The sequence below is a fragment of the Cucumis melo genome, chromosome 4 (assembly GCF_025177605.1).
Source record: "Cucumis melo cultivar AY chromosome 4, USDA_Cmelo_AY_1.0, whole genome shotgun sequence".
NCBI lineage: Eukaryota > Viridiplantae > Streptophyta > Magnoliopsida > Cucurbitales > Cucurbitaceae > Cucumis > Cucumis melo.
In genome coordinates, this window is record NC_066860.1 from 29,077,023 (window position 1) to 29,099,333 (window position 22,311).

General features: G+C 28.0%; 2 protein-coding genes across 2 annotated transcripts; one reads left to right on the top strand and one right to left on the bottom strand.

Annotated features, from left to right (window-relative positions):
* The first annotated feature begins 370 nt into the window (after positions 1 to 370).
* LOC103487007 (myb-related protein 306-like) lies at positions 371 to 2,140 on the top strand. Its single transcript, XM_008445193.3, has 3 exons — positions 371 to 781; positions 884 to 1,013; positions 1,281 to 2,140. Exons 1-3 carry the CDS (start codon positions 424 to 426, stop codon positions 1,957 to 1,959), a joined length of 1,167 nt encoding a protein of 388 aa, XP_008443415.2. The 5' UTR covers positions 371 to 423; the 3' UTR covers positions 1,960 to 2,140.
* A 16,455-nt stretch (positions 2,141 to 18,595) lies between these two features.
* On the bottom strand, positions 18,596 to 21,150 carry LOC127149078 (uncharacterized). Its single transcript, XM_051083914.1, has 7 exons — positions 20,991 to 21,150; positions 20,088 to 20,204; positions 19,742 to 19,998; positions 19,436 to 19,651; positions 19,169 to 19,360; positions 18,733 to 19,087; positions 18,596 to 18,647 (listed from the first exon to the last, which is right to left on the bottom strand). Exons 2-6 carry the CDS (start codon positions 20,197 to 20,199, stop codon positions 18,740 to 18,742), a joined length of 1,125 nt encoding a protein of 374 aa, XP_050939871.1. The 5' UTR covers positions 20,200 to 20,204; positions 20,991 to 21,150; the 3' UTR covers positions 18,596 to 18,647; positions 18,733 to 18,739.
* Positions 21,151 to 22,311: the final 1,161 nt, after the last annotated feature.

Sequence of the window (22,311 nt, forward strand, 5' to 3'; positions counted from 1 at the left end):
AAATTGATGGCAATTAGGAATTTGTATTTTATTTTGATATCACAAATGAGCAACGGCCATATTGAAACGGAAAAGCCCAAATTCACTTTATAAACATAAAGTAAAGTTTTTCCAAGATTAGTAAAAAAATAAACTCAACACCAACACCCCAATTACACCAACAATATACTAGATATGAATGAATGTTGATTTATATACCAACAAGATACGTAAAGTTGTATAATTTAAACTAAAAATAAAAGTGTAATAATAAATAGATGTCACAAAAGAAGAAAATAAAATAGGAAAAAAGAGAGAGAAAGAAGTAGAGCATAAGATTACATTGAATATAACGCGGTTTTGGGGAGGCTAAGAGACGGCATTGAGCTTTAAACTTTATGCCATACCCAACACCAAAACCCTTGACTTTTTATTTCAACTTTAATGCTCTCTCTGCCTCTCGTTTTGACTCTTTTTGTTTTCTCTTTCTTTTCTTTTTTTCTTCTTAAGTCAGCGTCTAAAAGTTTTTGTATTTATACCCCCAATAATCCCTCACATTATTTCTCAACACACAATAAAACAAAGAAGAAGAAGAAAAAGAAAAAGAAGAAAAGAAGAAGAAGAAGAAGAAGAAGAAGAAGAAGAAGAAGAAGAAGGGAAGAATTTAATATGGGTAGGCCTCCTTGCTGTGACAAACAAGGTGTGAAGAAAGGACCTTGGACTCCTGAAGAAGACATTGTTTTGGTTTCTTATATTCAACAACATGGCCCTGGCAATTGGAGGGCTGTTCCTGCCAATACTGGTAACGAACTAACGCTAAATTTAAAATACCTTTCTTTTTAGTTTCTTCCTTTTAATATGTTTAATTACGTGGTTATCATTTAACTTTTGGTTTGGATTTCAGGGTTGCTTCGATGTAGCAAGAGCTGTAGATTGAGATGGACAAATTATCTTAGACCTGGTATCAAAAGGGGTAATTTCACTCACCATGAAGAGAAGATGATTGTTCACCTTCAAGCTCTCCTTGGCAATAGGTAACTATACTAATAATAATCACTTTAATCTTTTTTAACGGTGGTCTAAACTTAGAGAAGAAATTAAAAACGTTCGTAGAGGTTGAAATGAAAATTGTTCAAGTGTTGATAAGTTTTGAATCCATCAGCGATTTAAAAAGATATGAGAACATGCGATTTCGTGTTTGAATGCATAATAGAGATGAAATGAAAAAAATAAATGAAAATAAATTAAAGTTCTTTTTTATTGGGAGTGAATTTATGATGCATTGATGATAATAATGGCAGATGGGCGGCCATAGCTTCATACCTTCCACAAAGAACAGACAATGACATTAAAAACCACTGGAACACTCATCTCAAGAAGAGGCTGACCAACCACCAACGCCACTCTTCTCCGGCCGCTGATCTCACCGCCGACCCCGCCGCCGATACTCTTTTCACCACCAGAGGCCAGTGGGAGAGACGCCTTCAAACTGACATTCAAATGGCCAAACAAGCCCTCTCCGACGCCCTCTCGCCGGAAACCTCCAAACCGCCGCCGACGCTGCTGCCGGTGGCTGAGTCAAAAACATCCCAGCATCAAATTCCGGGGTATGCTTCCAGCGCGGACAACATCGCACGGTGGCTGAAAGAATGGAACAAAAACCCACCGACGAACAATCCTTGCCGATCAAGTTCGTCGGCGGTGGTGGATTCCGGTGACGGCAGTGGAGGAAAAGTAAATGGGGCGGGATTATCGGAATCGATGGATACATTAATGAGTTTAGAATATTTTGAATCTTCGAATAATTCAGATGGGTCGCCGGAGACGAGCGTTTTTCAAGGGGAAAGTGAATCGATGGATGAAAATGAGGAATTGTTGCCGATGAAATTGCTTGAGGAATGGCTTCATGGAGATTCTAAAGATTATTACTTTACTGATTTTACAGTTGATGAAAAGTTTAAGTTGGATAATCTTTTATGAAATTATAAATAAATTTGCCTTTTTTTTTTTTTTTTATGCTAGTGGTTAGAGCATATTTTGGGTTAAATTTTGTTCCAAAATTAATCTCTTTGAATTTGGAAGAGATGTGTATTTTATAAAGATTGATGATTTTCAAACAAGGGTCATTAATCAAGTATAATAATAATTTCTCTCTTTTGTCTTTTTTTTCTATACTTGAATATAATTCACCAGATATAATTCATTTGATTTAAAAAAAATGGTAGGATATTAAATTGTATGCAAGTAACTATTACAGATCAAACTTGTACCACCAAGTCTATTCATACAACTTTATCCTCTCTTATTAATTCGCCTACTAATAAATATAGTCTTCCGAATTACTTTAAATATGAAGTTTTTTTTTCGACTTTTTTATGAAATATAAATAGTTTGTTCTTTTTAATTATTATTTTCGAAAAAAAAAAACCCTTCAATCAACAAGAAAGGAAAGCTTCTTGCTTTTTAGATTAGAGAAAATTTTATGAAATATTGGTTAAATTCTTAGTTGATTAGGGTTAGAGTTAAGATCAATTTGCTTTCCAATTTTCTATACCTAGTGGAATCTCTTCTTGTATTGATCACAACTTTGATTCGTAAGAAGGAGTTTGGTTTTATTCTTGGAGATTTTTCTCCTTTTCTCCTTTAGGTTGCTTTATCAATTTGGTATAGAGTGAAACACTTGGTCCATAGTTGAGTTCAATTGTCAAACAACACAACACACGTAATTAGAAAAAATTGATCTTTAAACTCAATAAATTTGAACAACTGTATTCAAATTAGAGTTGAACAACATAATTAAACTGAATGTATTTTTTCAAACATAACCAAAAAAACCAAAATATTTATAAATATACAACAAGTCACTGTCTATTAGTAGTGATAGACACCGATAGTTACTAATAAACTACTATCATCTATCACCGACAAATATCAATAGAGATATCTCAATATCTATTACATGATAGACAATAACATTTTACCATACTTAAAAATATTTATGAATAGTTTTATCTCAACCTAAATTCAACCATATCTACCTTATCATTAGATTTCTTTGTTCTCCTAAATAAACTAAACCTAGTTTAGTTTCTCGTTGTTGCTGATGTCCTAATTAACTAAGTTCCAACATTTGATTTTATTGTAGTTATTATTATTTGTCTTTTTTCTACTTCATTGTTAGTGGGTTTTGAACTTTCCTTAGTTTATGGTAATATATTTTTTAAATTTTATAGCTTAATTTTAAGAAATTCACTTTGAATTTTTTGTATAAATCTGTTAAGGGAGTCATGTACCAATGATTAAAATAGAACATTTCAGAGTTAAAAACATTTCAAATAAAATTTAAACCATAATTAATGAAATGAACAAATGCAAAAGAAAAAAAAAAGTTCATAGATAATTATGAAAATACTCTTTTCCAATGGCCATGAGCACAAAGCAACTTTCATTCATACTGTTGTAGTGCCGTTTAAGTTATAGCTTAAAGGGTCAACATATGACAAAAGTCAACTATATAGGCCCCATTAAATAAATTCTTTTCATTTCAAAATTTTTAAATCTCTTTTCCCCCTATCTTTAATATATACAAGTAAACCCCTCTACCCTGAAATGTTAAAATTACAGTTGAAAATTCAAATCATCAATCCTATCACATTATATTGTACTATGTTTCATTTCAATTTTTTTAAGTATAGGTAGGAGATGAGATTTGAACCACAAACTTTAATAGTTATTTTTAGTATAGATTATTTATTTCAATTCTACTTATTTAGTAAATGAAAGATAACTACTTCATATGTTAATTATGATTCCTATTACGTAGTTATAAAGGTATTAAATGGCGTAGATTATATATTTAGAGGCTAAAATAAAAATTTAGAATTTCACAAAACAAAAGTAGAATAAATAAAAAAGGTTCAAAGCAAAAAATAGATTTTAATTAAACCTAGCTAAATATTTCTATATATATTCGTATAATGATATTGATTAGTCCACTGTCATTGACAACTTCTAATTTGTAATGTCTATTCAAGCTGTTAATGAAAACTTTATTCAAGGGATCGATCATTTTAATTTACTCTAAGACGGAAAAAAAGTATTCATTTATAAATTTTAAAAATGAAATTGGATTTTTCGATTTTTGTTTTGTTTTTGGTATTAGTAATATCAACGTCGATAATTTAATGTGAGATTTTGACTAATCTAAAAGACTTATTAAATGACATTTATATTTTAAATCACATTTATAATTTACATAAAAATTAACTAAAAGGTATTAAATGGCTTAGCTTATATATCTAATTATGCACAGAATAATTACACATCAAACAACAGTACTCTAAGACCTCTTTTGAAAAAAATAAAAATAAATCAAAACTTGCATTAACTGGAAAATAGCTGTTTCGACTTTTTTTGTTTTGTTTTTTCAAAATTGTTTCTAAGAAACTGGGTTTTGTAAAGGCATATATTATTGGTGCATGTTTGAAGTATTGTTCACAAGCTTAAACAAAAAACAAAAGTATATATTTTCATTTTTATTATAGCTAATTCAATTTTGTGTTTAATATACAAATGGTTGACATGTATTTTATACTTTTTTTAAGACTTATGTATTTACTACCCAAATTTAGAGTTAATATATTGTATAAAAGTTTATATTTATATTTAATAAAATTATTAATTCTTTTATTGTTTTAGTTACAAAATTTAAAGTTGATCTATTAGTGATTTTTGAAGCTAAAACTGCTCAAGTATTAAACATATCATATGTGAGAGAGCATAGTAATAAGAAAACAATTTTGGAATAACACGACACTATTTCATAATTGTCATTTTCTTCTTTTTCTTTTTAAAATTGAACTCTAAATATTATTTACTTACTCATCGGTTGGTAGCAATCTCCTATACAGATATTTCATTACATTTTGACAAAATAGAACAACCAATTTGGACAGATTTGAAGTAATTTCGAAAGAGTTAAAATTGCTGTAACCTTTCAAAACTTGCTTTAATTTTGATGATGTAAATTAAACATACAAGTGTCAACTAATTTAACTTTGAATAATTAAATACATATTTTAAAAGTACTTTGCATATTGAAAAAAAAAATGATTTTTAACTCTTTTAAATTACTCTCAAATATAAACAATATTGTATAATACAAGATAAAAAAAAATTTTAATTCTATTTTGCTCTAAATTTTTTAAATTTTTATGATCTTATCTTAATTTTTTAACCAAATAATGATGTGATTTCTATATTTGGATGAATAAACTTAAATTCATCACATTAATTAAATTGATTAATCGTAGGAATATTTATTTATAATTTTGTAGAGTTTGTTTTTTATACCAGTTGTTATTACTTTTTTTTTAGTTTTATTTTACCTTAGGATGGATGATAGAGCCAATGTATAAGTTCTATTTTTTTTTTTTTTTTTTTTTAAATTCTAATTAATGTTCATGATTTGCTTCGTCAATGATTTCATTTTTTTTAAAGAAAAAGTAAAGGGTGTGGGAGCTGGAAAACGAAAATGAGAGAGTCAGTTTTGGAGAGAAAAAAAGAACAAATTTAGTTTTTTTGGCTTACTTAATTCGGGTGTTTTGATTATACTTTTGTGTTGATAAAAAGAAGTATTCCAAATATGAAAGGTTTGAACATTTTTATTCTGTTAAAATGTTAATAAAAATTTAATGACAAAGATTAAAATGAACGTTTTTTTTTAAAGTTCAAGAACTACCATAAATACAATATAAGATCGAGCTAAAATAAAATACAAATTTTCGAGAAGCTAATAAGATTAAAGAAAAAGAAAGAAGAAGAAGAAGAAGAAGAAGAAGAAGAAGAAGAAGAAGAAGAAGAAGAAGAAGAAGAAGAAGAAGAAAAAGAAGGAGGTTAAATTAGAGAGTGTGCCTAGATTTCAGTCAATTATGGAGAGTTTTGAAAAGTGTGGTCATTCCAAGTTGGATAAAGAGATGGGAAGTATTAAATACTTTTGTCTCCCCATCCATTGTTAATATCACAAACTTAATTAATTAGATTCCAAGCTGGAATATATACATATGAAAATGAAAAATTTTGGAAACACTTTTTAAGCTAAGTCAAAAATGTAAACTCTCTTACCCAAAAACTGCTGCACTTTGAAATTTAGCTTCATTTGTTAGGAAAAAATCGTCCAATTTTGCAATAACTATTCTACAAAAATTGTCTCTCATTATTATTACGTTCAATTAAACTCAACCAGCTGGAAATGTACTGTTCTAAAGCATTATTATTACACCTTCCAACTCTTAGATATATGTTCATATTTTTATATCCATTCATTCTAATTTCATGTCTTAAGTTGTTGATATACTTTGGTTATAACTATAGATAAATTTTAATGGTTTTGTATAACTAGTTCAATTTTAGTGTCATTTCTGATTTCAACAAATGGATTACTCATCTACCTAAGATTGCACTTTATCATTACTAGTACTAGTACCATAGTCTTATTATTGTTATTATTATGTTCAACGACATAAATGAAGAACGTATGTCTTAATTTATTGAGTTGTTATACACAAATAAAGTTTAAATTTGTAATTTATAAACAATAAACACACAAGATATCACCCTCAAAATATTGGAACTCTTGCGACGTGTTTTAATTTAATTTAGTATATATTGTAGTCCTTTAGCTTCAATCTCATTTTATTCGTTATATTTTGATCTCAAAACTATTTAGTTTATGTATTTAGTTCTTAAACATAAAATAGTAATTGTTTTTTGTTCGATCTTATAATTATTATTATATTTTAAAAAATTAATAATTTTGTTTTTGAATATGTATATCAATATGTTTTATAACAATATTGATATGTATGTCATCCTTTGAGATCAAATGTTCAATCCTCAATCTTTATAATCATAAAAAAATCATATAATAATTAATAACTACCTTTTCCATTTCAGTCATATTCATATAAACCAAATATAATTTCATCCATTATTTTAAACTCAATATAATTAAAATGATTATTCTTTAAAAACTTGTTATGATTAACTTCTGAAATTATGTATGTATAATTATTGAGGTGCAATAGTCCAATACCTAATATACTTTTTAACAATTGCATGTGTTTCCAAATAAATCATTAAAAACCTAACCCCAATCATTTAAGCTGAGTCACACACATCAAAGGGGAGAAAACAAAACAACAAAATCTTTCTGACATCTTGAGCTGTATATATATATTTATTTATAAATATGAAACAATATTATTTGATATCTTATAATTATTTTAACACATCCAGATTATGAGCTTTTATGTTAACAATCAAAAGAAATTAAAAATCGATGATAAAGATAATATGGGGTCTCAGAGATGAGATTGGGAAGCACTTATTTAAGTGTAGCATGTGAACTAGTTATGCATAAATATTTAAAATATTCAACTGAGAAAAACACTCACTTTAATTTCCCCATCATATTGTTTGGGTGGTAAATACAAGAAATCATATTAGCCATTAAAATAATAAATCTTTTCATCTTATAAAAATGTTTCATGCACTAATATTAAAATGTTATTTTCTTTAATGTTTCTAAAGTACTATATTATCTTTCCCTTCTCTTCTCTTAGTTTCTTAGGATAGGCCTCATGACAAATTATAAAACAAAACTAGGGTTGTTAATTTTTTAAAAATAATAATAATTAAAATGAGAACGATTAATTTGTTTCACTAATTTACAGCAAAAATTAATTTAAAATTTCACATCAACCAAAACTTGAAGATAAAATAAATGTTTGAAACCTAAACCAAATTAAACTTGAAACTTAAAATTGGTAGAGATGGTCTCTCGTACGTCTCTTTCTTTTTATTATATTGGTAGTAATAAAATAATAAACTAATGGATGCAGTATATTTGGGATAAAATATTTTATGAAAGAAACTGAAAATGGTTTTGTATTATCTATAAAATTTTGTGGGGGATGAATGCATTTATGAAGCTATAAAACCCTTGGTTGACAAAAATCCATATGCTTTACACCCATAGAATGTATCTCTCTCAACACATGGTGCAAAGTTCCTCTCTTCGTCAACAACCAAACTTTTCTTTTCTTATGAAATAAAACAAATGGAAACCAGCTAGCTTAATACAAGTTAGGCTATAGCTGAATTTAATTCCATGGTGAAAATAATTCATGAATTTAAGTCACATTATTTGGTAAAATTAATTGAGAAGAAAAAGACATATCATAATTATATAAATTATTTTCCAACTCTTAAGAGATTGTTTATTTATTTATGTGAATTAAGAGATTAGTTCAAAGTCTAATTCTAGTGGTCTATTATTATTGTTTATTATGATAATGAGATGGTCATTATTATTGTTGTAAATTAATATTTATTAAATATTTATGTGATGGAGAAAATATGAGATATGGAAAAGCATTAAATAGGTGAAGTGAAGTGTGTATTGTATTGTTTGTTTTTTAATAAAGAAAGAAAGAAATAAATAAAGAAGGAGAAAATCTTCCAACTGGAAAATGTGGATTTGGTTTTGACTCTGTAAGAAAAGAAATAGTCAACACCGACAAAGGTTCATAACTTCATAATCCTAAGTGGTCTTCAAGGGTTGCGTGGAGACTTGTTCCTTTAACACTCTCACTTTCTAGAACACTCTGCCACTCCCCTCCCCTCCCCTCCCCTCCATTTTAAATATCCATTCTTTTTTAAAATTTCCCTTGCACCTACCTCACATTTTACCTCACCTTATCTCCAATCCTAATGTAATACATCAATCAAATTTAAATTAATTAATTAATAGAATGTTTGTTAACGTTATTGATAAGTTGGATTCAGTTTAGCAAAAATTATTCACCTACATATAGAACTAGCATCCATCTTCACTCAATCACCTAAATCATTTGAATTAATGATATTTTACCATAAATTAATAAGTTACAACATTACATATCTATCAATACAATTAATTAAAATATTATTGTTCTCACAGATTTAAGGGTATTATAATTTTATTGTTCTATTTTATTTAAGTTGAGTGATCACTTCCAACATTTAAACTCAATGCAAAAATGATATGGATGGAAGACTTAATCATCACAATTACCTATACCGTAAGATTTAGAACATAAATTCTATCACCTATCAATCTAACAACTTCATCGATATTTTCAATATATTTTTTTTATTCACATGCATGTTCTATAGAAAAATTCTCGGATCATTGAGTATATGAACATTCCAAGTTAAGTACACTTGACTTGAAAGCTTATATAATTGATATATCGAAAATAAAGGTTTAGTTTATATAAGTAAAGATTATAACTTTTGATTTTTTAATATATACATTTACTTGTTTCTTTACGACAACTAGCTAGTTACGAACTTTGGTTGTTTTTCTCTTGAAAGTTAAATTTATGAGAGAAATATTGTGGCCACACCCACAAAATTTCCGTAGAATATCGTCTTAAAGTTTTTAAGGATTTCTTTCATTTTTTCTTTCTTTCTTTTTTTCTTCATTTTAGAAGTTAATGAAATAATCTAAACTTTCTTTCTAAGGAATTCAATGAAGTCCAAAAAGTCAAAGGAAGCAATTAAGAGATGTTGATTGGAGAGGAGAAAGGTGGTGGATGATCTTAGAACTCGTCAACTTTTCATTTTATTTTCCTTTATTTTATTTTTTTAAGGAGAAAAAAAATACTATTAAACAAGACTTTAAGTTAATAATGGTAGTTAAAATCTATTAGGAAAAACAAAATACTGTTTTCTTTTAATTACTGTCAATAATTCACTCTAGATAGATGAAATTCTATTTTCTAGTCATGAACATTACTTTCTCTTTATGAATTATTTTTGTAAAATCAATTAAACGTACTTTAAAATGAATGTTTTAATATTTAAATCTAAAAAGACAAAACCGTTAAAATATGTTTGAATATAATAAAATAATAAAATAATTTCTTTTAAAAAAATTTCTATATTTATAAATAAATTTAGGGTATTTTGTTATATGAAAAAGATCCCTAAATCTAATTTATTAAATGAATTTCATTGATATACTACGAATAAATCTAACTTTAATACACATAAAATATAGATTAAATTTTAAGTTTATTCCGTAACTTTATTTTAAAAAGAGTTAAAAAGTAGGACTTTTAATTAAAAAAATTATGTTTAACACATCTTTAAATTTTAAAATATCTAATAAGTTCTTGACCTTTTAAGTTTAGGTCTAAAAGTCCTTAATCTATTAAAAAAAAAGTTAAAATTAACTAATTTATTACTAATTACATTGGGCCTGATCTCCTGAAAAAGTTAGGGGCCATTTTTCTTGAATTAAAAAAATGGACTATATTTCTAAACAACGCAACAATGAACAAATTCAGTCTATTCAATTGGTTCCCTTTGCTTTTCAGCCCAACAACATGGGCCTATTTTGCTTCATTCCTTTGTAGAGAGTAGAGAGTAGCCCCTTCCATTTTTTTTCTCCACACACTTTATTTAGTTATCACTATAATAACCACTATATATATATATATATATATATATATATATATATATATATATATATATATATATATATAAGTATATAAATCCTTAATTATCTTTCTAATGACGTTTGATTTTAATACGAAACTGGTGTAGCATGTGAGCGTACAAGATGTAATGATAAAACATAAGGTGACAAGCAGATAGATGTGATGATGGCATGTTTGACACTTGTTAATTTGAAAATGCATAAATATATGGAAAAGAGAATTTTTTGGGTGCAAAACAATATATATATATATATATATAACCTTTTTAATACCTTTCGGGTTATCAATTTATATCTTTCATTGTATTCTATTAATTTGTATAAATATTGCACACGAAGCTTATAATTTTATTAATGAAAATGTTTCATAAAGTGAATTAATTTAAACTTTCACAATTAAGTTTTTATTCAAATACTATCTATGTATTAAATTTAATTGTACATTTTATTCGTCCGATGTTTGAAATTTTGTTAAGAATTGAATGTATGAATAATTTTCATACATATTTAACAAAAAGGATTGAAAAAGACAAAGCCCTTGTACTTTGAAAAAATGTATTGTAGACGTAGCAAGAGTTTGATATTGTATGTTTTGTTTCCTAAACATATTTAAGACGCAAAATATTTATAAAACTTTTAGTTGAAACTGAGTAAGAAAAAATAATAGTTATATTAGACCAATTAATAATTATTACCAATTCTGAAAGTTGGAGACTAAAAATTTAATTTTTTCAAGATCTTATCAAAAATCATAAGGATAAATTTTAATTTTTAAAACTACATAAAAACTAAATTCTAACTTCCTCTAATTTATATCGATCAAATTTGATAGTAATCTAAAATTAATTAAAAACTTCAGAACACAAAAATACATTAAAATAGATGGGTATAAATACTAAAATAAAAGGAAAATCAACTACCTTTCCTCTATACTATACTTCTGTTGCTCAGCATATATTAAAGTTCAAATCTACCCCTTTTAAGATCAACGAGCCGTCAAACCCAACAAAACATGAAGGTTTACCCTCGAACAGTAGAGGACAAGCATGAGAAAATAACTCTTTAACTCACTAAATTTCAAGCCACTTCCTTCGCCTATCCACTTCCACAACCATTCATAACTATTGCCATGATATATATATATATATATATATATATATATATATATATATATATATATATATAACCTACTTCTCTAAATGCTAGTGAGTTAATTAAATTTACGTCAAGAGAATATATCAAATTTTAATGTTCTGTATCTCGACATTACTAAAGACACATAGAGAGAATTAGATAGCCTCTCCTCTCCCAATGCTATTTATGTTAGCATTGGAAGAAGTTCGACAAATTAAATGACTTCTAACAAAAATACCAGCTCTCCTGACATTACCACAACATCACTTCAAAACTGTCGGAGAGAAGGGAATTTGCAAGCTTTTTCATTAAGAAAAAGTGGAGTTAATTTGGCTTGATTCAACATAGAGAGGAAGTGGTCCATTTTTTCTCTACCAAACTTCATTCATCTATTTGATTTCTATTAAATGCAAAGAGGGTTATACATGTGAAGTGGTATTAATATGATGTTTGTTTTAATTAAGGGTCACAAGAAGCTAAGGAATAACACTAGTTAAATATAAATAATACTAGTACTAGTTAGTATTTGAAAAATAACTGCAATTTATATTCTCTTATAAATGACTAAATATATACGTGAATATGTTTTACTAAATATTATTCTTCCATTTTTTTCAACCACTTAAATGTCTATAATAAGGATGATTGAAAAAATCTTAACAAAAAAAGAACAAAATAATTGTGGAAGACATAATCATAAATAGCTAACTCTTTTTCAACTTCCTCTTAATTAATTTAAAGATTCAAAAACTTGTCCCAGGGACCATTATCATAACACACACAAATATATATATATATATATATATATATATATAGACACACACACACACACGCATACATATAGTAAGAATCATTGATGGCCTAAATCCAAATAAAATTAAATGTGAGTATTTCTATGTATATAAGAACCCTATGGAGTATATATTGACGTTATTGTCTTATCCTCTAACTCTTCCTAGATGATATGTAACTAATTTTACATATCTAAATGATGTGGATTCTAGTCACTGCCTCCTCCTCCTTCTAGACAAATTAGTGTCTAAGAAGGACATTATAGTTTGAGTGTTATGTACCTAAGTGTTGTATGAGCCTAGGTACTACTAATCAGACCCTTTAATAAAAGTGTTTTGATTGAATTTTGTTCAAAAAAAATTGTTTATTTTTCTTTTCCAAAATAAGGAGAAAAGGGAATTTAGAGAAATGAGCAAAATCAAAAGGTGATTTGATTTATCTTGAAAGAATATAATATAGGTATGGAAGTCAGAGATATGAGGATTTAAAAGAATTTAAACAAAATTAAAAGAAAAAGAAAAAAAAAAGGACCACATCATTACTAAATAAAATGCACAATTTTTATTCGATATATAAATAATTTGTGGTCCTGATATTGACTTTTTAATTCTTATTTAATAAACATTTTCATTTTCTTATTTTGTAATATTTTACTTTGTATTCTCTTTATATTTTAAAACCTCATTCAAATGTTACATTTAAAAAGAAAAGGTTAAGTTCTTTTCATCCACAAATTGGTTCCTCTTTTTTTCACCTTTTCGAATATTAAGGTGCTCTTTTCGTTAAAGAAATCTTTTGGAAATTTAGGTCTTGTGTTTGATAATATTCTTTTATATATATATATATATATATATATATATATATATATATATATATATATATATATATATATATATATATATATTCTTTTTTATCCCATTCTTAAAGATTAAGTAGGTTTGATAACGTTTTTGTTCTTTTTAATATCAATTTATATCTTTAAACTTTACGAGCTTTATCTATTAAAATTCTTAATTTTAAAAAATAAATCTATCCGCACTATTTAATCACATTTTGTTAAAGAATTTTTTTATTAAACTATGAATCAATTAAATTCATAAAATTTTTAAGAATGAATTAATTTAGATTTTTAGACATAATTATTTTTGAAAATTGTCGACTCATTTACTCTAATTGTCTATTTTGTTAAACTACTGCCATTTGGAGAAGTCTTCTCATGTTTAAGAATTCATGTATGGATATTTTTTTTTAAAAAAATCGTGTTGGAATATCTAAAGTTTTGAATGATATTATCAAATATAAATTCGGAGGAGGATGTAAATTGATGTATTTAATTATGATAGTTTAAGATTTTAATTGACAAAACTTTTAAAGTTTAGAAGTATATAAATAGATATGACCTTTTTTCTATAAGGTTTCAACTCAAAGGGTAATCATAACACTTTTAAAATTAACAATAAGTGTACAACAACATTTTAAAAAAATATCAAAGTTTATGAGTGATAGCTTTATCACTATTAAACTAATATTCTCTATTGTTGATAGACCGTAATAAATGGCAAACTCTATCAATCATAGACTCTCTATCAGTGATATATCTAATAGACTATGAGATGAAACTAAATTTTGATATTTCTGGAAATTTTTTTCCATTATATTATATGTTCGTGCTTATGGTTATATTTGATCGAAAATTAAAAATTTACATAATTAAAAGAATTTTCAAAATACTACACGTACAAGTGATGCTAGAAATATAAGAAAGGAATTTTGTTTTTTCAATCTCCATAGCCATAGGAAAAAAAAAAAAAAAAAGAAGAAGAAGAAGAAGAAGAAGAAGAAAAGAAAAGATAGATATATATATATATATAGATGATTTAGACCAATTAATTAAAGCAAAGTCATGTGTCTCTCTTATAATCACATATTAAAAAGCAATTAGTTTTTGTATTTATTTACCCCACACCACATGTTATGCATATATTTTGTTAGCTTTAATTTGTTGGATTTATAAAGTGGTCTCTCTCTTTCTTTCTATTTATCATCAAATTTATCACATGATTTTTGTCTATATTACTATGATGCCAATTTAGGCTTTCTTTTAATTTATATCCCTCTCTTCTATATAGGCCAATGATATGAGTTTGTTGAGGGGACTTAAAGTTTATTTTTCAACACTTTTGATTTGATCTATCACCATTTCATTTCATACATTTCTTATGCAAATCATATTAGATTCCAACAATCACATGCAACTCAAATTAATTATTACATGTCTAATCTTTTGTGCTATATATGTATTTATATGTGTATGTACTTTGTGTTGTACTTTTTTTTTTTTTTAATTTTATGAAAATTATTATTGTATTTGAACTTCGATTTTTTTTAAATGATAAAGATAATTTTATCTACTAGTTTTTTTTTAACAAAATATTAGAAGTAAATATATGATTCAAAAGTACATATGGATATCTCAATTAATTACTATCAACTAGTTTTAAAAGTGATCACATATCTAGTAACTAGTTATTAACATACTTGTGTGTCAATTGAGCTATATACTCGGTTCGGTTTAATTGAAATCTTCTTTTTTAGGACTCTTTATTTGAATTTTCAGATTAAAAAAAATCTAAAATTTGCAAAGTTTTTTTTCTTTGGGACACATATTTTCATTTTTATTAATATTTAGTGTATACATAGTTATAAATAAAATATTATAAGGTAATGTTTTTATTTTTGTTTGAGAAAATCCGACATTATTGAATATTGATGTTTCATAAAAACTTGAGAAAAATAGAAATAATACAAATACACACAAATGTATTCTAAACAATTTTAATGTATATACTTTAACATTTGGCTTTTTTGTCTTAATTAGAACTCTTAGAAAAAATGATGAAAAATATGGTTCGAGTCCAATATATGCTATGACAGAATTAAATGTGTGAACTTTAACTAAAGGCTAAAGCCGAACAGATATTTATTATTGGCTTTAACCTAGTATTTATGGTTAGAACAAAATTAATTAAATAAATAAATAAATAACTGTGCAAAAACGAACATAAATGTTATGGGTGACTACTAATCTCAAATATAATTGATGTACATCTATATATATATATATATAAAATATGGTAACAAAAATGTTAGAAGGATAAATTCATTCAGGTCAACTAGGGATATATGTATATTAGAAAAAACAAAGCTTCGAGATGTAAGAAGATAAGAAATAAAACAAATAAAAGTTGGAGGGTCGAAATCATATTATACCAAAGAAATTTTATTGTGTGAAAGAAAATAGAGGCATAATGCGATATGTTTTTTATTACACAAAAGGTCCAACTTTTGTAAAATAAAAAAGAATATTATATTGTTTTTTTGTGGAGATTCTTTTTCAAAAAGTATTGTTTCTATAACCATTAATATGTGTATATATGGATATATTTATAGTTTATTTTTTTTAAAGGGGTTTTTTAAAAAATATATCAAAGTGACAAAATATTTACGATATATAGAATAATTCTGAAAACAGAAAAAGTCTAAAGACTACTATGGAAAATACAAAAAATGCTCATTAACCATGCCATTAATAATGCGCGTAATATATTTGGTATACGATCGTTCACATTTGACTATTATTTGATACACGATCATTTATATTTGGATAACTAAATCTAAACGATTTATTTTTTAAATTGTCTCTACACGATCGTTTAGATTAGACCAAATCTAAACGATTTATTGTTTAAATTCTCTGCATGATGTACACAATCGTTTAAATTGGTTAAACGGTTTTTTTGTAAGATTCTTTTGGTATACAATCATATTGTTTAAATTTGTCTACACAATGGTTTATTTTTTTTGTATACGATTGTTTAGATTTGATTATCTAAACCTAAACGACATTTTTTCCAATCTTGTATATTCAATACACGACTTTGAACAACCAAATAAAAGTTTGAAAAAAAAATATATCTTTTATATTTGATACACCATCTTCAAAAAAAAAAAAAATGAATGAAAGATGATGGAACAAACGAAAACGGGAAGAAAGAAAAAAAAAAAAAAAAAAGACGATGAAACAAACGAATGAGAAAGAAGGATAGAAGTGCAAACTGTTATATTTGTAAAAATTTTTCTTTTTTTAAATTAGGTAAGTGAATAATCGAATCTTTAGTTTTATTTAGAAGTTGGGAATATAAATATAATGTCTATTATTTCTATTGAATTTGGTTGGTTTGATAAATAAATTTTAATTAAGTAGTAATAAAATTAATTTTTAATTTTGTGAAAATAATAACTATTTCCTTAACATTTATCGTTGCAAAATTTGGAAGTGATTGGATACTAATACAGTACATTTAGATAATTATATATATTGGGGATCATTATCGATAGAAAAAATAATTAAAACCAAGATATTTAATTACATTAGAGTAATTCTTATTTGAAATGACAAAAATAATAGTAAATATTTTCAAACGGACTAAAATGGTTGTTAGAATATATTATATTATATTTATTTTTACCCATCAACTTAAGTTTTTAAGTTGATTGGTGATTTAAGATAGTATCACAACTTCTACAATGTCCATGTCTTCATGTTTATAAATACTTAAAACCTATTGAGGAGTAGTATAAATATAATATTAAATTTATCATTACCTATCAACTTAAGTTTTTAGGTTGATTGGTGACTTAGGTTGATTAGACTTAATAAGTATTACCAACAGTTCTGAAGTTTGAGTTTTAATTTTTATTTTAACATATGAATTGTTAAAACCTTCCCAACATTTAACCAAAAAAATGAAAATGTTATTACATTGAATCAACCAAAGAAATTATTGCTGGCAGAAAACATAATAATAAGAATGATAAGAAATGAATTTTAGTTTCAAATATAAGAGAAAATCATTTAATATAAAGACATTCTTTTGAGAAAAGAGAAGTAAATAAAAAAGATAATCGGACCGTAATAATACTTTTTTTAAAAAAAAATCATAAATAAATTATAAGAGGTTATTTTAGTTTCGTTGAATCTTGAGTATGATTCGCATCCACAGGTCACACGGATCACAATTTTTTAGACTAATCTAAAAATTCGATTTGGTTAAGTTGGAAAGTCAAATGATCCAAACATGGTCTATAATCCAATCTTTAAAATTTAGATTAAGTTGAGTGGTAGGTTATGATTTGTTTTATTTTTAATTTAACATACTTAAATTTATAGATAAATTTCAAGAATAGTATTTTTTAAAAAAAAATAATGACAAAAATGTTGTAGTTAAAAAAAATACAAAAATAGGTTTGGGATACAAACTATATTATAATAGATAGAATAGTTTTGGTTGTTGAAGGAAGTTGTGTACAGTACAGACTTTCTTTAATCGTCACACCTTATGTTGCTAAAGATTGGGTCAAATATAGTGACTGGAATAAACTAAGTTGTGTATCCGATATACATCTTCTTTAAAAGAAAAATAATTTTGTAAATTATTCAATTTTTTGAAGCCTATATGATACTTTTAAATTTGAACTTTAATTTGGACTCGAGAAGAAAGAATACAAGAGGAAAGACATGAACTACACTAATGAGTATTCTACACTACAAGAGACGGGGGTACTCCCGACGCACAAATATGTCGGCGAAAATTCAAAGTACGTCGGAAAAGGATATCCCGACGTACAAAACGGCGTCGGAAAGAACGTCGGGCGAAATGCGTCGCGAGAGGCTTTCCCGACGCCGTACCAAATCAGCGTCGGGAAAGCCTTTCCCGACGTCGGGAGATGCGTCGGCATGACGGCGTCGGGAAAACCTTATTCCCGACGCCGTCTATGCCGACGCATCTCCCGGCGTCGGGAAAACCTGTTTTCCGACGTTTTTTTTCCCGATGTAATGATCGGGAAATATTTTTTTATATATTTTTAAAATATTTTATTTTTACTTTTTTCCTTATAATATTTTGCTCAAACATTCACAATGATGTTCGGATTGCTCAAAAAAGTTTTGCGACGTTTTGGATTAAATTAAAATAAATTAATAAATATACAAACACAAATTAAAAAAATAGAATTAAAATTAATAATACGAATAAGTTGACTACAACAAAATATAGTTCTCAATATAGAAAAAACATAAACATAATGAAAAATCTCCCAACGAGGTGCGTATGCGCGTCATTCTACACCTTCGGTCCTAAAAATGGTATAAAAATAACTAAGTTTAATACATAATCATATATTGCAAAAACTTAAGAATAATAGAGACATATACGACGTACCGCAGGGCTAGGGATCATGTGGTGGTCCCTGTTGTGCACGAGTTAGGTCTTCAATCATCTTTTTCATAGCTTCCACTTGTGAAGCTAATGCTTGGTGATTTCTATCTTGTACTTCAATCCGTTCCAAAGCTTCATGAAGTTTAGCTTGTAATTCAATCTCTTTTTGTGTGGACTGCGAACAAGATGTCGACGAACTGCTTGCACTTGCCGTTCTGCGGGCCTTCGGCTTGGGTCCCCAACCAAGGCCTTTTGAGTAGCCTGGTCGTCTACCCAACACCTGATCGCATATCTCATCCTCAGAGAGTGGCTGACTACCCTCTGGGATAGGCTGGGATTGGAGTTCCAGCATTTGATTCTGCAACAAATTTAAAAATTATGTTAGGTAACGCGCAAAAATATATAATAAAAGTGGATAATTAATAAGGGTATAACTTACATGCGCATCCTCGGCGGCTTGCGACACGAATGTCCCAGCTCGAACGTGTGTTTCCCGGAACAATTCCACACGATCGACCGGCTGCCCTCTTCTTTCAGCGAGCTCATACTGTCGTTGTAGAAACGACTTGGACCCGCTACTATGATTGTAAGGCTGCTTCTGTCTAGCAGCCTTGTTTGTCCGTGATTGCTCCTGCATTAAAACAATTATATTGTTTATTTCTTATACATATAAAAACTTGTTATCATAATTAATCATGACAAATACCTGGAATGCACGGCTGATATAATGGTCGCAGAGGAAGTGCCAATCCTCATCACGTCCAACCAATGCGTTTGGTGGGTTGGCACGAGCCTCCTCCGGGTCGCTGTACTTTTTGAAATGTTTATGACAGTCGGCCCGGAACTCTTTAAAGGTCGTGAGCATCTGATGCTCAACAAACCTGTTCATTGCTTGATCATTGAAATCAAGCACAAAGAATCGCTGCACATTACAAACATAACACATTAGATTGGCTAAAGTTAGATATGTTTCAAATGAAATCATATATAAATGTGTAGTGCATTTAATTACCTGGAGGTCGCCCTTGACGACCTCAATGTATTCTCTCCCAACGTCCGTCCACTTAAGACAGCGGACGGGAAATGTCTTTCGCACGCACACGCCTATCGCCTGGCTGAAGCGAACGGCGTGTGGAGAAATAGGCTTCTCCGCTCCAGGGGCGATCATCATCGGAATGCGCCCATTTATTGCAACGTGGCGCTCTAACTCCAAGAGTCGAGACTGCGCACGTCTCCTAGGAGTCGGAGTCGTTTGTTGAGAAGAAGACCCTGCTCAATAAATAGACAATAACATATAAAGTTAGAAAAAAGAACATGAAATATTTGTAAGTTAAAATGAAGAAAATTCTTAGACTCACCCGTATTGTCGCCCACAGATGATGACCCTCCCGCGATGTTATTATCTAAATCGTCCTCAAACTGGAGGAACATATCGTCCGTCTCTATAAAATTTGATCGTCGATATGACATAATGGCTATGGACATAGAAAACAAACATTTTCAATTTAACTTAAACCTCCCTCTCCCCAGATAAGTAGTAATTCCATTTCATAATAATTATTGTTGTAGTTGTTGAAAATGAAATAGATAGCATTTTGGACAAATTATATCTTGGCTTCTAGTTTATTATTGAATTGAATAATGGAAGGATATCAAAAAGAAGTTTATATTATACATAAAGAAACAAAATGATAGAATGAGCATGAAGACACTTTGTTGGCATGACAAAGATATATAATCTTAAATTCAAATTAATTTGTTTTAGTGTCAAATTCAAAATTCAAATTAAATCTTTATCTCAAATTCAATCTTAAATTCAAATTAAATCACAATCTCAAATTCAATAAACACCCCCCCCCCCCCAATTCAATATAACCTCAAAAATCTCTACACATTCAAATTTTTTATCAATCTCAAATTCAATTTCAACTTCAATCTCAACGTCAATCTTAAATCCTAAAACCACTTCAAATTCAAATTCAACACTAAAACCTAAAACTAATTCAAAATCTATATCCTAAAACTATTTCAAAATCTAAATTCTAAAACTAATTAACTAAAGCAAAACTAAAACAAAAACAAAAAAGAACTTTAAACAATTTCAATAAACTCTATCTAGCAAACAATTTGAATATACGTTAATTTAATACATGCATTTTTTTAACTTTGAAACAAAAAAACAAAAAAACAAACAAACCCTAAACTAATTTTTATCAAAAAAAACCCTAAAAAAACTAAATAAATTTACATATTTCACTTACCTAAAGTGGCAGACGGCGACGAGGAACAACGGCGAGGGCGGTCGGCGACGGACGGCGGCGGAACAACAGGAAATTTCAACGGCGGCGACTTCTTCTTCTTCTCCTTTCTTTTTCTCCTCCCATCGGTTTCGGTTCTGTAATTCACAGAACTGAAACGAATTTAAAGGGGATTTCCCGACGCAGTGACGTGGCGTCGGGAAATCCCTCAAAATGCGTCGGGAAAAGGGGAATTCCCGACGCTCATTAAACCCCTTTTCCAGACGTTTCACGCGGCGTCGGGAAAAACCCCTATTCCCGACGCCGCTCCCGACGCACTGTTCACGGCGTCGGGAAAAACCCCTTTTCCCGATGTATTTTTCCGACGCCTTCATGGTGCGTCGGGAAAGATGGTTTTCCCGACGCATCTCCCGACGCGTTGTTGAGGGCGTCGGGAAAGCCCTTATTCCCGACGTTCTTTACGCCGACGTGCTTTTCGGCGTCGGGAATGCTCCGTTTTCTTGTAGTGCTAACTATTCATGTAGGGTGAAATCCCAAAATATACGTTTTTATATTTTCTTTTTTTCAAAAAGATTTTTGATACATCACATCCCGCTATACATTTTAAGCTATTTTAGTGGAACAATTTTGAAAAAAAAAATTTGTATATTTCTTAGGTGACTTTTTTCCTTTTAAGCTTCCAAGAGTTATTTTTTTTTTCCTTAGGTTTGTAATATGAATATGCTTTTGGTGCAAATAAAATACATTTTGTGTAATGCTAAATTTAAAGCCTAGTAATTCAATACCCAAATCCAAATTCTACATATTCCCAAATTACGCTTTAAACTCTGCAAAATCTAATCAATCAAAATCCAAATATAATTTTGCCAATTACACACTTAATTACATATACATCAAACAACCCCAAATTTAATCAATCTAAAGTTTTCATTCCAAAGTATGTTTCATCTATTTTTGTTTAAAAATTTTGGGTCATTTTCAAATATAGAAAATAAATAGAAACTATTTACAAACACAGCAAAATCATAAAATTTTCTTTAGCTCATTTGAGTTTTTTTCAATAATTTGTAAATAGTTTTAATTTTTTTGCTATTTATAATAATTCCTCTAAAAATTTATATCTTAATACATCAATCTCACACTTCTAGCAATGGACTAAGTCTTAAAATATACGTCATGCCATAAAATCAAATAATTACAAACAAAATCATACAAATACTTCATGCTACAAAAATAAAATACTATAAATTTAACAAAATCATACGAATATATTCACATCGTAAAATATATGCAAAAAAGAGAAAATGCATCCACACTATAAAAA